Consider the following 16679-nt stretch of genomic DNA (forward strand, 5'->3'; position numbering starts at 1 on the left):
CCCTAATTGAATAAGCAAACTTTCTCTGACAGAATGAGAAACTGAAAATCCCCTTATATTTGGTAAATGATCTTGTGCTTAGTTGGTGAAACCCAGTTGCTGTTAGGTGAACCGGCAACTAAGGCGGCCAATTGGACGCCCGGCGGCTATGACGGGGGAAAGAGGGAATTGTCTCCTATTGCAAACAATAATGACTAAAAGGTACATCGATCCTGCAGCTAAATTACATAAACGATCCTGTCTATATTAAGGCCTCCCTTGCCACCAGGCATTTCAAAGACAAAGGCGCCGACGACGGCTATGGAGCATCAACCGGCTCTGGTGCGACTGCAAGTCCTCTTGCTTCTTCTTCCCTTCTTGCTTTTCCGGCTGGCGGTTGCCGAAGTTCACTACCAGGAGTGGGTTGTAAGTTTCTGCAACGGCATGATCATTAAGTGCTATCGCACTTAAATTGAAGTTATTTTGCTTCTTTCTTATTCTTTAATGAAGAGAGTTCGTTCTTGACTCTCAAGATGGAAAAAACTCTACGATTTGCTTTTTTGGTGAAAGACTGAGAAGCTCTTGCCTTTGTCTGCCAAATGATAATAACCCCACATCCTGAGGTGATCTGAGATGGCATTCCAAAGTGATGGGGGTTCTGCTGTGGCTGCAGGTGGCTCCAACTTCATATACAAGGCTCTGTCGCAGCAACGACATCCTGACGATCAATGGGCAGTTACCAGGGCCGACCTTATACGTTCACAGGGGTGACACTGTCATCATCAACTCCTATAACCATGCCAACTACTCCGTCACTATTCACTGGTACCCTTACTGCATAAATACCCTTACACCTCTGTCTCTCCCGCTTTCTCTCTCTCTCTTTATATATATGTATATGAGTGGAGCATCAAGCATGCATGCGAGCACATGTGCATGTGTGGATGTGCAGTTTTATTTAGATGCGTGTGTGTGCAGCTGTGCGTGCATGATTAGAGCTGTGAATTGGCGATGAAAACATATGGAAATTCAGTGGTGATATATGATTTGATGGGATATTGGAAACTTGATGTGAAATTGTAGGCATGGATTGAAGCAGCCTAGGAACCCGTGGTCGGACGGGACGGAGTTTGTAACCATGTGTGGTGTTCCACCGGGAAAGAATTTCACCTACACTCTTCTCTTCACAACTGAGGAAGGCACCATTTGGTATCATGCTCACAGTGAATGGACTCGCGCCACCGTTTATGGTGCCATTGTCGTTTACCCTAAGATGGGAGCCACTTACCCTTTCCCAAAGCCAGACAGTGAATACGTGGTTGTTATAGGTAAATGTCTCTCTCTCTTTATATATATGGTCCCTATGAATCTAGTTAAATCCACATTTTTAGACAACATGGACAAAAAGTGAGTCCCGCAAAGGGCAGGCTTAGTCTTGTCAAAAGTCTGATGTGTCATACTTTTGTTAGTATTTTAAAATCATAGGTTACACCTATGAATGATCAAGGAGTCGAACCATCTCGTGCTGGACTTGTTAGTTTGTTTGATAAATTAGTAAAGCTCAAGCTCAAATTTTAACTTGAGCTTTTAACCAAGTTGAGTTGGAGCTACAAAAACTTGACTCCATTTAAAGTTAGATAAACATCGCCATTCTTTTTACTGTGTACATAAGAGGTGCACGCAACCTCTTCTTCGCAGAACCATAAATTTCTGGTTAAGGAGAAAAAAGTAATAAATTTCAAAATTTTAAAAAGCATCGATATATAACAAGGAAAATTGTTATAAGGTATCAATGCAAAAATAAGTATTTTTTATGCTTTTGTCTGTGCAATTGCCCACACTGTGCTACACACCTGCCTCTCCTGTTCTTCTGCTCTGACACTGTGGACCATCTGTCACTGGCATTGCACAGCTTATCTCTCCCTCTTCTTCTTCTTCTTCTTCTTCTTTATTTCTTTAAGCGTTCGACAGTTTTATTTTCCAATTCTTTTGTTTCTACTTCCCTCACTCTCGTGACTCATCGAAGCCTCCAATCTGCCAACCATCATCTTCCTCGTTTTTATTGTTTAATTTGTGCATCTATATTAGGAGGCTGGAAGTCATTATGACAGTTGTATTTTTGGAGCTCTGAATTTGAGATTAAAAGCAGTAATGTAGGAACATGATGTCCAGGGCCCATTACCATTTGGTGCGCTTCTCTATGATTTTCTTTTCTCGTTTCGTGGAAGAAAATGGACTGTGTCATTTAGAGACGATTCTGATATTGCCATCGCTAAGCATTTTGAAGGTGATGTGTGTAGAGAGTCATCACCGACTCTCTTGTAAGAGTCGAGATGACTCAAGAGGCTTGTAGCCTCTTCATTTGTAAAGTCGGTGAGAGTCTCAATTTTAAGTCGGTGGTTATGTAATGATTAAAGAAGAAAAATAATAATTAAATAAAATAAAGAAAAGTAAATGTGGAAGTCGGTGGAAGCATCCACCACCGACTTCATCTCCCTATAAATAGGGACGTTGGGTCATAGTGAGAGTGTAAGGAGAAAAATCAAGTTGAGTGATCTTGGGTTCTCACTTTGTGAGTTGGGTGTGTTGTGTGATCTTAGGTTCTCACTTTGTGAGTTGGGTGTGTGCTCATTTTATGAGCTGGTGAGTGTTAGCTCGTGTGTTCACTTTGTGAACTCGAGTTAAAGTTTCAAGTGTATGCTGCAAGGGCGTTGGGTATGTTAGCTCACTGCGTGAGTCGAGGTGAGTTTTCTTAAGCCCTCTTTTGTAATATCCAATTTGATGAATAAATAGTTTACTTGTTCAAGTATACTTTGCTAAGTTCTTATTAAGTATCAGTTTGGACGTCGAGACTCTGCTAGATTTTCTCCGCATAAATTTGAGTTTGTAGCTGAGTTAGGGCCCGCATTACGTTTTCCAACAATTGGTATCAGAGCGAGGTTCTGTCCGAGGGCCGATTTATTGGAATAGATATATCCTGAAATTATGGCGGCATTAGCAGTTGCATTAAACAATATTGAGAAACTTAACAATAGCAATTATGGCTATTGGAAATCTTGTATGGAGTCGTATTTTCTAGGACAGGAATTATGAGAGATAGTATTGGGATCAGACACTAATATTCCTGTCGACGAGGAAGCTAAAAAGAAATGGATGATCAAAGCAGGGAAAACTCTATTTGCAATTAAAGTATCAATTGAGAAAGATTTATTAGAGCATATACGAGATGCTACGACTCTTAAAGAAGCATGGGATGCTTTTGCAACCTTATTTTCACGAGCTAATGATGCCCGCCTACAATTATTAGAAAATGATCTAGCTACATTAACTCAGGGAAGCATGTCGATAGCAGAATATTTTATGAAGGTTAAAAATATTTGTAGAGAGATATCTCAAATCGACCCTGAGTCTAAAATCAGTGAGGCCCGTATGCGGAGAATACTTATTCGCGGACTTCGTCCAGAATTTGGCAGTTTTATAATTGGTGTTCAAGGCTGGCCAGTTCAACCAACTTTGTTGGAGTTAGAAAATCTCTTGATCAATCAAGAAACATTAGCGAAGCAAATGGTCGGGCTTTCTCTCAAGGGAAATAATGAGGAAGCTTTATTTAGTAAGGGTCAGAGATCACGATGGCCAGCTAAGCCAGTCATTCGGTCTCCAAGTAGGAATATTGATGACAAGAAAGAGAAAAATGTACAAAAGAAAACAAGAGAAACTACACAGCAGTGGAAACCAAAGGTGAAATGTTTTAGATGTGGAAGGCTGGGTCATTTTGCTCGTGACTGCAGAGTTAGAATAAATGAAGGAAATACAGTCACGACGAGTAAGCAAAATGAGGGAGCTAATGAGACTGTACAGAAAAATTCGTTTTTGTACTCAATGGAGGTAAAAGAAAATATTACGCAAGAAGGATGCAATTCTGCCCATATAAAACCTCCAAAAGAAAAAGAAGAGAAGATCAATTATCAAACTGATTGGATAATTGATTCTGAATGCTCAAATCATATGACTGGTGATGAGAGCAAGTTTGTAAGTATGAAAGAATATGATGGAAATCGAGTTGTTGTTACTGCTAACAACACAAAGCTCCCGGTGGCACATATTGGAGAAGCAGAGGTTGTAGCCAACTTCGGTAAAGACCGGATTTTACGGAACGTTTACCATGTTCCAGGAATGACAAAAAATTTGTTGTCTGTGCCACAACTAATAACTTTAGGGCTCTATGTTTTGTTCGGCCCAAATGATGTGAAAGTTTATAAAGACGAAGATGTTCAAGGAACTCCCGTGTTTGAAGGAAGAAAAGTTGAGTCAATATATGTATTGTCAGCAGAAACAGCATATATTGACAAAGCAAAGAAGCATGACACTGCAGATATCTGGCATGAGAGACTCGCTCATGTTGGATACAACAAACTTCGGGAGATGTCTAATAAGGGGCAGTTGATTGGTCTGCCCAAGCTTGAGGTACGAACAGATAAAGTATGCCCAGGATGTCAATATGGAAAGGCGCACAGAAGGCCATACAAAGAATCAAAATATAGAGCTAAAGCGCCATTCGAGCTTGTGCATTCAGACGTATTCGGCAAAGTACCAGACCCATCAGTTGGAGGTAAGTGGTATTTTATCACTTTTATTGATGACTTTTCAAGATATACTTGGGTCTATTTTATGAAAGAAAAGTCTGAAGCACTTGAAAAATTTAAGGAGTTTCACCAGATGGTGAAAAATGAACTTGGGCGTAGAATTCAGTGTCTACGAACCGATAATGGTAGCGAATATACATCAGACATGTTCATGGCGTACATGAAGCAACATGGTATTCGTAGGCAATTTACATGCGCCTATACGCCTCAACAAAATGGAGTGGCAGAACGGAAGAACCGCCACATAGCAGAAACGTGTCGAAGCATGATGCATGCAAAGAACATGCCACCAAGATTTTGGGCCGAGTGTGTCAGCACCGCTGTACACGTAATTAATTGACTACCAATGCCGAGATTTAATTTTAAATCTCCATATGAAATGCTTTATAAAAAGATGCCATCTGTGAGTTATTTTCGAGTATTTGGTTGTGTTTGTTATGTCTTTATATCTGAGTAGCACAGGACTAAGTTCGACAAAAAAGCACAGAAGTGTGTCTTTGTCGGATATGACCCATATCGAAAAGGATGGAGATGTGCTAATCCTAGCACTGGACAAGTTTATGTTTCTCGTGACGTCATCTTCGATGAAGCATCGTCGTGGTGGTCAGAAGAGAAGAAGACACTTCCAGACTCTCCAGTTCTTGAGAGAGATATTCAAAACAAAATACAATTTGAGATGAATCAAGGAGAGCCTGAGCTTGAAGACACAGAAGCAAGACAGCCAGATAAGAAGTTCATTACCCAAGACAAGAAGAACGTACAGATCCATGGAGAACTGGAGTCAGTCCAATCCAACAAAGAAGTGCAGAAGAAGAAAGACCATCACAATTTGAAGAGCCAGAAGAAGCTGAATATAGAGCAGCATCTCAAGCAGCACAAGAATGTGTGTGGTTGATGCGACTGCTGAAAGACATTAAACAAGACGTGGATTATGCAGTAAGACTCTACTGCGATAATCAAAGTGCAGTCAGACTTGCAGAGAATCCTGTCTTCCATGCTCTAACGAAACATATAGAGGTGGAGCATCACTTTATTAGAGAGAAGGTACTCAAAGGAGAGATTCAGTTGCAGCCAATTGCTTCAGAAGACCAAGTCGCTGACATCTTTACCAAGGGCTTACCAGTACAGACATTCGTAAAACTTCGAAGAATGTTGAGAATCATAAGTAGAGAGTCAGTAATGAGGGGGAGATTGTAGAGAGTCATCACCGACTCTCTTGGAAGAGTCGAGATGACTCAAGAGGCTTGTAGCCTCTTCATTTGTAAAGTCGGTGAGAGTCTCAATTTTAAGTCGGTGGTTATGTAATGATTAAAGAAGAAAAATAATAATTAAATAAAATAAAGAAAAGTAAATGTGGAAGTCGGTGGAAGCATCCACCACCGACTTCATCTCCCTATAAATAGGGACGTTGGGTCATAGTGAGAGTGTAAGGAGAAAAATCAAGTTGAGTGATCTTGGGTTCTCACTTTGTGAGTTGGGTGTGTTGAGTGATCTTAGGTTCTCACTTTGTGAGTTGGGTGTGTGCTCATTTTATGAGCTGGTGAGTGTTAGCTCGTGTGTTCACTTTGTGAACTCGAGTTAAAGTTTCAAGTGTATGCTGCAAGGGCGTTGGGTATGTTAGCTCACTGCGTGAGTCGAGGTGAGTTTTCTTAAGCCCTCTTTTGTAATATCCAATTTGATGAATAAATAGTTTACTTGTTCAAGTATACTTTGCCAAGTTCTTATTAAGTATCAGTTTGGACGTCGAGACTCTGCTAGATTTTCTCCGCATAAATTTGAGTTTGTAGCTGAGTTAGGGCCCGCATTACGTTTTCCAATAATGTGTACTTTGAAGCAAATGGTTGCATTTTGAACGTCCTATATTTAAGAATTCCTAGAGTGATTGCGTGCATAAGCATGTCGAGTTAATAAGGTTACACAAGAAAGATTATTAACTCAGGGGATAGGAGCACTTTTCTGTTCGTTCAAGCGTCATGTTTGTGGTTAAATGAGCTAGGGTTAGCTTGAGCTGGATTCGGTCTAAACTAATCGAGTTTTAGCCACCTTATCAAGCTTGACTCAAATTCTAGCTGAGCTCAAGCCAGACAAGATTCGAGTCCGGTCGAGCTCGAGCTAGCCTAGCTTAGTTGGCTGATGTACATCTCTAGTCACACCTTAGATCCACACTCATCGTTGTTTACTTTTTTGCATTGAGAAAAGGTCTGATTTAAGATTGGAGGGGGAGAATCTGATCTTATGTCTATTGTCCTCAAAACTTGAGACAGTGGGCCGGGCCTTATTAAATAGGCTCATCAGTTGTGAGACGCCAACCTACTTAATTTGTAGTGTGCCTGTTTAAGACGGGTCGGTGTGAAGGGTCGCCGTGGCTTACCCGGGAATAAAAACTAAAGAAAGTTAGAGCTCTTACCTCGGGAGTCGGGATATAATCTGTTCAGATCCCGTCTTTAATGAAGTTGTCCTACTCAAATTATATGCAATCAGGCTCAATTCAGACCATGAAAACTAAGATTTGATTAGCATAAGAACAAACATGTATATGTAATGACATCGGATCATTATCCGAACCCAGTTGGATATTTGGACTCCAATTCAGATCCACATTCATCCATAGAATTCTAGGAAAAGTAACCAGATGATCTGGACCTTTTACCAGATGCAACAATGTGGATTTCAAATCAAACCAGTAGTCAGGTAAATTAGCCAAGTCCTTTGCATCTCTAGCTTCATCCTCACGCAAAATAATTACCACTTAAATCTATTACTAGATTTTATACTTATATGAGCGTTTGGCTGACTGATCAAAGCATGCAATTTTCTCTTTTGTACAAACGAATTTAGGTGAATGGTGGAACAGTGATATAATGGACGTGTTTGTGGAAGGGGTGACGAGCGGGACTGACTTCAACGTATCAGATGCATATACCATAAATGGGCAACCGGGTGATCTGTATGAATGCTCACAATCAGGTAAGAAATAGTTTCTGCCATCTCTTTGTAATTAACAAATTCCCAGCATTCGCTTTTCGATCTAACTTACCAGATATTTTTCGTGACAAATCCAATTTAAATTCATGTTAGAAACATGCAAAACAGATACGTAAATCAGATTTTATGAGACTTTTAAGATTAATTGATGAAAAGTTCAAAAGTTTAAAATGTACATCTATTCATAAAAAAAATTTGTAAAATACCCCAATCCCATTTTCACTGTCTATTTGTTGCATGCGATCTAACTTTGGTGGCAGCTGTTTGAAATGATAAACCAATAATCAACAATGTCCTAATGAAATGAATTTGAATTTTTTCATTTTCCTTTGGTTTTTTATGTTTCAGAGACAAGCCGGTTTGTGGTTGAGTATGGCAAGACGTATCTGTTCCGCGTTGTGAACGCAGTAATGAGCTTCGGGATGTTTGTCGGCATAGCGAATCACACACTCACAGTTGTTGGTCGAGACGGAGCCTACCTTAAACCGTTTGAGAGAGAATTTGTCCTGCTAAACGTAGGGCAGACAATAGACATCCTTGTAACGGCAAACCAATCACAAGGTCTCTATTACATGGCCACCGATTCCTACAAAAGTATAAAGACGAGTTATGATGCCAATAAAACTACAGCCGTAGTCGAGTACAGGGGCTACAACTCCTCGCTAGCCTCATCACCACCCTTACCATATCTTCCTTCCAACAACGACACAGCTGCTGTGTATGAATTCAGTGAGTCGTTGAGAAGCCTGGCATCCGAAGAGCACCCCATTGATGTTCCCATGGAGATCGACACCAGGCTAGTCATGACCATGTCCTTGAACGAAGAACAGTGCAACGCCAGTGCCTGCTCCGAGGGCTATAAACTGGCTGCCAGTATGAACAACATCTCTTTCCTCAACCCGCGGATGGACATACTCTCCGCCTACTACGAAAGCATCAAGAACGTGTACACGACCGATTTTCCGGCGTTCCCGCCGTATATGTTCAATTTCACGGCGGACACGTATTCGAATGATCTGCTGGTGCCGGTGTATGGGACGAGGGCGTTGGTGGTGAAGTATAATTCGTCTGTGGAGCTGGTTCTGCAGGGCACCAAATTGCTGTTGGGGGATTATCATCCAACCCATCTGCATGGGTATCACTTCTATGCAGTTGGACAAGGCTTCGGCAACTTTGATCCCGTGAATGATCCGCTCAATTACAACTTGGTCAATCCTCCAAAGCTGAACACGATCGACGTCCCCTTCGGCGGATGGGCTGCTCTCCGTTTCAGAGCGGATAACCCCGGTAAGTAACTTTACTTTCCTGCTTAGTTTCCTTTTGGGTTTTGCCGATCCGAATGCCTTCATATCTCCTTTCCCGGCTTCTCATCGGTAACGAGATTAATTAACTAACTCCTAAAGTGGATACTTTAGAGTTAATTTGATGAAGAGAATGATAAAATTAAAGCTTTCGGAACAAAATAAATGAACCCTATTCTTTGACTGGTAGCCAGGCATTTCTTGTAGCCCAAAGCAATATCTAGAAGATTGCCAAAACATTGGATTGGATCCAAGAATGCAGCAGTATTGCCTCAGGATCACAATATATTCATTTTCCACTTGATTAAATGGAAAGGAAGCAAGGATAGGAGTCAGAGAGGATCCCATTGTATATATTTTTGGAATGATTTAAAGTTACCATTCTTGGGAGTGTGGCTTGGTCAATTTCTTGAGAAGGTCCTGTCAGGCTCTCTCTCTCTCATCCTTTCTGCCATCCTCTTGGTCTTTTGTCTTCACCATTGCACTTGAGAGAGACAAAATCATAAACCGAGTTGCAAAAAGAAAGAGTGGATTATAGAAATTGTCTTTTACTTAAACATATCGTTTTTATTATGCGCAAGCAAGTTCTGCTTTTCTTAAGTTTTCTTATATTTCGTTCTACGCTTTGTTTCATAAGAAGTATGTTTGCCAATTACTTTACCAACGTAAGCTGTTGTTTGTGATTGCCTAAATGATCAGCAGTTTCATATGAACAAACCAAGAGTTTGAGTGGCTTCCTTATAATTCTGTAAAATTTTCATAAAAAAACATATGGAACACAATTGAATACGATGACATGCCACAATTGAATATAGCCGATTGATTTAGCGTGACAACCAACAATGCAGGTGTGTGGTTTCTTCACTGCCACTTGGAACGCCATTTTTCCTGGGGGATGACGACGGTGTTAATAGTGACCGACGGCCCGAATCCTGAAACAAGCATTCTGCCTCCCCCAACCGGCATGCCCAACTGTTCAGACCGAACTGTCCACATTACTCGAGATCAGAAGAGCAACGAGCCGCTGGAGGACGGCCTGATGCCGGCCGTCAACGTCAATGGGGACGGTGTAGACGCGTCTGCGTGATAGCTTTAATGGCAAGTGCTGAGGAAATATTATTCAGAACCTGCATTTTTTGTCTTTTCTTCAATTATAGTTCTATATTTATTTAAGGGTATTTTTTACGTTTTCAAAGAGGAATTTTATGCTTTCAACTTTGTCCTTCTAAGAGCCTGGCTTCCACCTCCTCACTCTTCTCACATGAGAACGAGTTTTAATGCCGCCGCGAGTCCACAATGAGTGAGTGAGTGTAAGTTGATGATAGGCCCTATTTGAGTATTTACTTTCACGTTATAATATTCTACGTGCACAACAACACTCTTAACCCTATTATTATCTCATATTTTTATCATTATCTCATACTTATAACGTCTCATGTAATGACAAGAAGTGGTATGAGATAATGATATGTATAAGATAATGATAAATGCATGAGGCAATAGGTATGTATAATAACAAATTATACTTTAATTTTAATATTTATAAAACATTGTAGTTTTTGAACTTTAATTAACTTATTCATAATCTTTTTACCCTTGTAAAAGGCTAGCCAAAGGTGTTTTGGTTAGTATATATGCCTACACATATTTTTTTTGTATGCGTAGGGATGTGCCGAAATCAGGACGGTATTACAATGCCAACACAACACATGTAAGAGGATCGAGGCACTCTTGGCTGAACTTGGGCTAAGGAGATCATTCCATATATAATTAAAGGGAAAAAAAAAAGGTTTCCTGTGGCAGAGCCATGTCATCAGGCCACAAAATTTGTTTTATATAAAAACTTCAATAATTTTCAGTTTTTTATATGCGCCCCTTGAAAATCTGAAATTAAGGTGCCTTTAACTAGATTTTTTTGACTCCACCACTGATTGCTCCCCTAGTTTGAAAGTTAGGTAATTTTGCTGCTAAATGTATTGACTTTCACATCCTTTTTGCATGATCTTAAGCCGACCCTTGAATGACTGTTCGAAGTTTAGTGGCCACCTTAATTTCATTAAGGAGGTGGAACTAGAAGATGCATGTAAATCCTCCTGGGAGGAAGGCTTTGTGTAGAGCCCAACAAAACAAGGGAAACAAAAAACAATCAACCGAACCATACCAGCCATCTTAATTAGGCCATCGGTTCCCATTCATCACGAAGAGAATTCCATATCCCAAAACTATTTACAACAACTAGAAGATGAGTGTCTTTGAGTTGGATTTATGAGATAGAAATTAAGGACAGGAGTCAGAGGAAATCCAATAAATATTTTTTGAATTAATCAAGCTACCATCCTTAGGCTGTTTGGCTTGATCAATTTGTTGAGAAAGCTTGTCCGTCGGCAATGCATGAAAACAAAAGATAATAAAACAGGTTAATTATTTAAGTAGGTTGAGTAGTGAACCCACTTCTGAAGAAGACTGGAAGGATCCGCCTTTCTTCCTCAAACCAAATTCCTTTTTGTGTCTTATATCTTGGGTTAAGTTAGGACTTGAGTGAGATACGGTAGACTGGTTGTTCTGTCATTGCGCCACCGGTTAGGACCCAAGCCATACACACCAAGATTCAACTGAGATCTAGAAGACTCGGCCGATTATCGGCTGACTTGGTGGTTCGCTGACTCATTTGGATCAGTAGAGTCACACACAAAGTGTGTATCACAGATATAGAACTAAATTATTGATAAAAACTGATTTTGACCCAAGTTTTTTTTTCTTGAACCCGTACCAAAAAATCAAAAAAAGGGAGGAAGAGGCTGGATCAATCTCTCTTTTTTCTTTATGATGAAGGTTGGACCATTTGTTGGGGTTTCTGTCTTGTTACTGGAGAGAGCATATCCAATTTCTTTTATATTTCAATGATTTTACAAAGTTTATATGGATTGAATAGTTAACTGGAACATTTAAAAAAAAATAGTGCTACAGTTTGATACTCTTAGTAATTCGGTTTCATTTCGATAGTCTTTGATTTTTGGTACATAATCTGGCTGCGTGACTGACCTGTAAACTGCTGGTTCGAATCCAATTCTTGAGTTTTGCCAATTATGCTTTCTACGATCAGCTTTGTCCTTTGTAAATTTCACCCTATTGGGCACGTCTTAAAAGACAAAATCGTAAAAGAAAGGTCGCAAGTGAATTATATAAAAGCCTTTACTTAAACCTATAATTTTCAGTATGCGTACGCAACACGTGCCTTTTTTTTTTTTTTAACTTATTTAAACATTTTTTCATGTTTCCATCTATAAAGACTATGTTTGCCGATTATTTTATAAACTTAAGCAGTTGTTTGCCATTGCATAAATGGTCAGCAGTTTCATATATGCATACCAAAAGTTTGAGTGGCTTCCTTAAAATTCTGTAAAATCTGCATAAGAAAAATCACGCGCGCCGCCAAAGACATCCGCATCATCTTGAATGAAACAGCCAATTTCTATGAACAGCTAAAGACTCGCGTATAACAGACTGATTTAGCTGCGGATGAGACAATGCAGGCGTGTGGCTTCTTCACTGCCACTTTGAACGCCAATTTCATCGGGGATGACGGCGATGTTCATAGTAACAGACGGCCCATGGAATGGATATGTCTCTCTAACGGGACTGGTCCGACGCTTCCTCATTACTCTAAGCAAGAACAGCAACCAGGTGACGGCGGCCTGCAGCTGCCGGCCGTCGATGTCCGTTTGGACGAAGGGGATGTGTCCGCGTGACAGCTTTAAAGCTCTATGCATGGAAATGGTTCCTAGAAAGTGCATTTCTTTTTTTCTCTTCATTTCTTTTCTTCTCTTCAAGTGTTTTTCTTAATTATACATTTTAAGGATATTTTTGTTTTTTTCTTTATGCTTCCATCTTTGTCCTTATAAGGGCCGGGTGTCCATTTGATCTTGTGTTTTCCAGTGTATCCGCACCATCAACCCATTTTGCACGGTACCATCAAGTTTTGTACATTGTTGTTCAATACACCAAACGTGACTCTAGCATCAATATACATATTTACTTTAATGCCCAAACATTAAACAATAAATTCTTACTTATATTATTCCTCATACTTTAGTAATTATCTTATATCTGTAGCGTCTATCTTTATCTCATACCCGTAGCGTTTGAGATAATGATAGTAAGTAATATGAGATAATGACTGAGGTATAAGATAATAATGGATATGAGATTATGACATAAATATGAAATAATATGTATGAGATAACAACAAATGTATGAAATAATAGATATGAGATAATAACAAAGGTATGAGGTAGCGCTAAAGCGGAACAAAAAAAAATGAAGAAATTTTTTTACCGTTTTCAGGAATATATTAGTCATAATAATTTATTATGTACATACGAATTGACAAGTTTTACCTGAAAATCTTTTTTTGCCTTTAGAATCCGAAAATCCTTTTTTTGCAGTTGTTTTTGTATTAACCATAGACATCATTAAAATGACACACAAAATTCATACATAACACAACATATATAACCCGCTTCGATGTTTGCATGGCTAGATGGAGTCTACAATGGCGTAGCTACTTGTCAACTTGTGTGGGCAATTGCCGCCACAATTTCACCTAAATTGTATGTTTATGTTTGAATGAGTCCATATAGTTATATGCATATTTTTTCCCCGTCTAAAGACTTTTGACATCCTTAGTTGTCAGAACATGTGACATGTTTACCCCACCCTACCAATCACTCAAAAGGTTTTTGACATCCTTTGTTGGTAGATCATGTTGCATGCACCATTTAGTGCATGCACCCACCCCACCAATCACATTAATAAAGAAATAGACATTTTAGACACTTTATCCTTTTCACTTTCCTCATTTTGTTTTCCTTTTCCTTCGACAAAATTATTTTCCACCTTGGAAAACTTTTCGTTTGAAAAACTAAAGCTGTTTTGGTCATGTTTCACTTGCACCAAAATGCGAGCACACAGTTTGTGTGGTTGTGCCGGTATTGAATAATGTGTACAAATATTACTATCAAATTTTTTCTTTCGAAGCTGGTTAGAAGCTTAGTGGCCACCTTAACTTCCATCACTGAAGATTCCTTAACTTCCATCACTGAACATTAGGTAGAACTAGAAGATTTGTGCAGTTAAAGCCTGCTGGGAATTGGGCTCCCTCCCCTTTTACTAAAAAGAATTAAATGAATTGCCACCCACCAAAAGGGAACTAAAAGCAGCAAACAGGACACTTAGGCTGTTGGTGTTCCCGTTTCATCACGAATAGAAGTCCAACTCACAAAACTATTTCCATAGAACTAGAAGATGCGTGTTTATTTTAAACAACGAGAATTCTTTTGGATTCGAATAGAAGTCCAACTCACAAAACTATTTCCATAGAACTAGAAGATGCGTGTTTATTTTAAACAACGAGAATTCTTTTGGATAGAGTTCGAATTTGTGAGAAATCGTGTTGAGAAGAATTCTAATTAATTGAAATAGTATTCATCCGTTCAATAGAAAAACAGTGGGAGTTCCAAGCAAAATTCCTTTTGATGAACTTTTAAGACAAATTTAAAACACTTTTTAAGGTATTCCACACGTTTCTCCCAATCTTGAGGCTCTATTCATGAATTCTTGTTCCAGTTGCCAAATAAACTCATTGGTCTTCAAGTATTTCATGTTTAAAGCTGGTTATATACGTCGTTCTTGTGTATATAATATCATGTGTCATTATAATAATAACAATTCTCATTCCATTTGCCAAATAAACTATTGGTTTTCAAGTATTTCATATTCAAAGGTGGTTATATACGTCATTCTTGTGTATATAGTTTCATGTGTCATTATAATAATAACAAAAAATGCGTATCAAAAGAAACTTTTTTGTAGGGACAGGGTTTCAATAAAGATAAATTTTGTCATCCATGTATACATATTGGTATGATTAATATACCAGTTAAAAAACAATTTCTTTTTCTTGCCCCGCTTATAACATTATTTCATTATCTTATAAATATTTTTTATCTCATAGACATTATTTTATACTTATGTTTAGTGTCTATTATCTCATTATCTCATACTTATGTTTAGTGTTATCTCATATATTCATCCGTTATCTCATTGTTTCATAAGTTTTTTGTTATCTCATACTTATATTTGATGCTATTCCATGCATCTATGTGTTTGTATCCCATTATCTCACAAATCTTTTGTTATCATATTAACATTACTCATACTTGTTATTTCATACTTATTTGTTCTCTCATGCACATGCATATGTAATGTTTGAGCATGAAAGTAAATATACATATTAGTAATAGAGTTCACATCTGGTGTAAACTCATTACATACATGAAAAGTGCACATAACTCTCCCTATTTCATTAGCCTGTGGAGACTAGCCCCGATTGAGTAGATAGAAGACCCGTCAATATTTGTATTCTATCTCTAGCATTGTTTACAATCTAGCTATAGCTCCCATCACAAGTACTTGGAAGCTTCACATATAGTTAAAACTAAATATTCAACCCAATGAAAAATTGTGTAAAGGAAAATTTATTAGTTCTTAAAAAAAGAAGGAGATTTATGCTCAATCTAAGGTACCTCAAAAAGACCTAAGCCCCTTCTCCTTTTCTCTTGTCCTCAAAGTCCAGTGCTTTTTTTCCTTTTTCTCTTAACTACCACCTATCAGCTATACCACATACGGAGAAAATGACATTAAATATCGATATTCTATATATATTGGTGCCCTCCTGCACCATCGGTATTTCAAAGTCCTCAAAAATTAAGGCGCCGGACGGCCGCGGGTGATGGTTATGGAGCGGCAACCACCTGCCCTGCCGCCACTGCAAATCACCATTTGCCTTCTTCTTTCTCTCTTCCTCTTCCGGCGGGCTCTCGCCGAAGTTCACTACCACGAATGGTTTGTAAGTTAACAAATGGGTGATACGGGTTCAAGTAGATGTTAAGGGCCAAAAGATGAAAATGTTGGTGAACCGAACATAGGAAATGATGCTCTTTATATAAGGACAACATTAAGATGCTTTTTGATGAGAATGAAATACTCAAATAAAACAAAATAAAAAATTTAATAAAATGACAAATACCAATTGCCTATTGAAGTTAGCATGAGGAGCCTCATTTAAACGGTACACTAGCATTCAGTACATTTCTCCTTTCGTTGGCACTTTCTTTCTTCTTATTTTCTTTTCTTCAGGCAATCGTAATGTGATCTATTTTGTTAATGAAATTGAAAACCGACCTGGTGCATCTATGAAATTTTTTAGGGCAAATTAAACAACTTTAAAAAAGTTATTTGTCACGACCCAGCGGACTTTACATTGGGCTTGAGCCTTTGGTCGGGCGAATCCTTAGCCTGACTCCTAACCACCTCGTTTTAGCCCCAAAAGTCTAAAAACTGAGACAAGAAACTACTAAATAACTTTTTTTTATATGGTTTTGAAAATCTCTTAATGTTTAATATGAGACTAAAATTTTCAAATGAAGCATTACAATACGTGAATATCGTTCTGCCAAAAGTTAAATTGCATATATGTAATCTCCGTCTATGGGATCTAAGTATACGTTATTGTGTGCAGACATGTTTTGTTTAGAAAATAAGAGATGATTTTGTATCAATTTCAATATATTTTGTTAGAGTACGAAAATCGCATTTGCATGATTAACTTTCATGAAAAATACTAATATTAAGAGAAAAAAGTTGATAAGATATTGTGGGCAGGGGTAAAAATGTATTTTTCTTTCCATCCAAACTACTCAAATCAAAATGT

The 16679-nt window shown here is 38.6% G+C and overlaps 1 protein-coding gene across 1 annotated transcript; it reads left to right on the plus strand.

The window, feature by feature from the left end:
• Positions 1-268: 268 nt before the first annotated feature.
• On the plus strand, positions 269-10086 carry LOC116256742 (laccase-14-like). The gene is made up of 6 exons (XM_031633210.2): positions 269-405; positions 653-804; positions 1063-1307; positions 7461-7589; positions 7956-8894; positions 9757-10086. Exons 1-6 carry the CDS (start codon positions 301-303, stop codon positions 9993-9995), a joined length of 1809 nt encoding a protein of 602 aa, XP_031489070.1. The 5' UTR covers positions 269-300; the 3' UTR covers positions 9996-10086.
• Positions 10087-16679: the final 6593 nt, after the last annotated feature.

This window comes from Nymphaea colorata, chromosome 6 (genome assembly GCF_008831285.2).
Source record: "Nymphaea colorata isolate Beijing-Zhang1983 chromosome 6, ASM883128v2, whole genome shotgun sequence".
Lineage (NCBI taxonomy): Eukaryota > Viridiplantae > Streptophyta > Magnoliopsida > Nymphaeales > Nymphaeaceae > Nymphaea > Nymphaea colorata.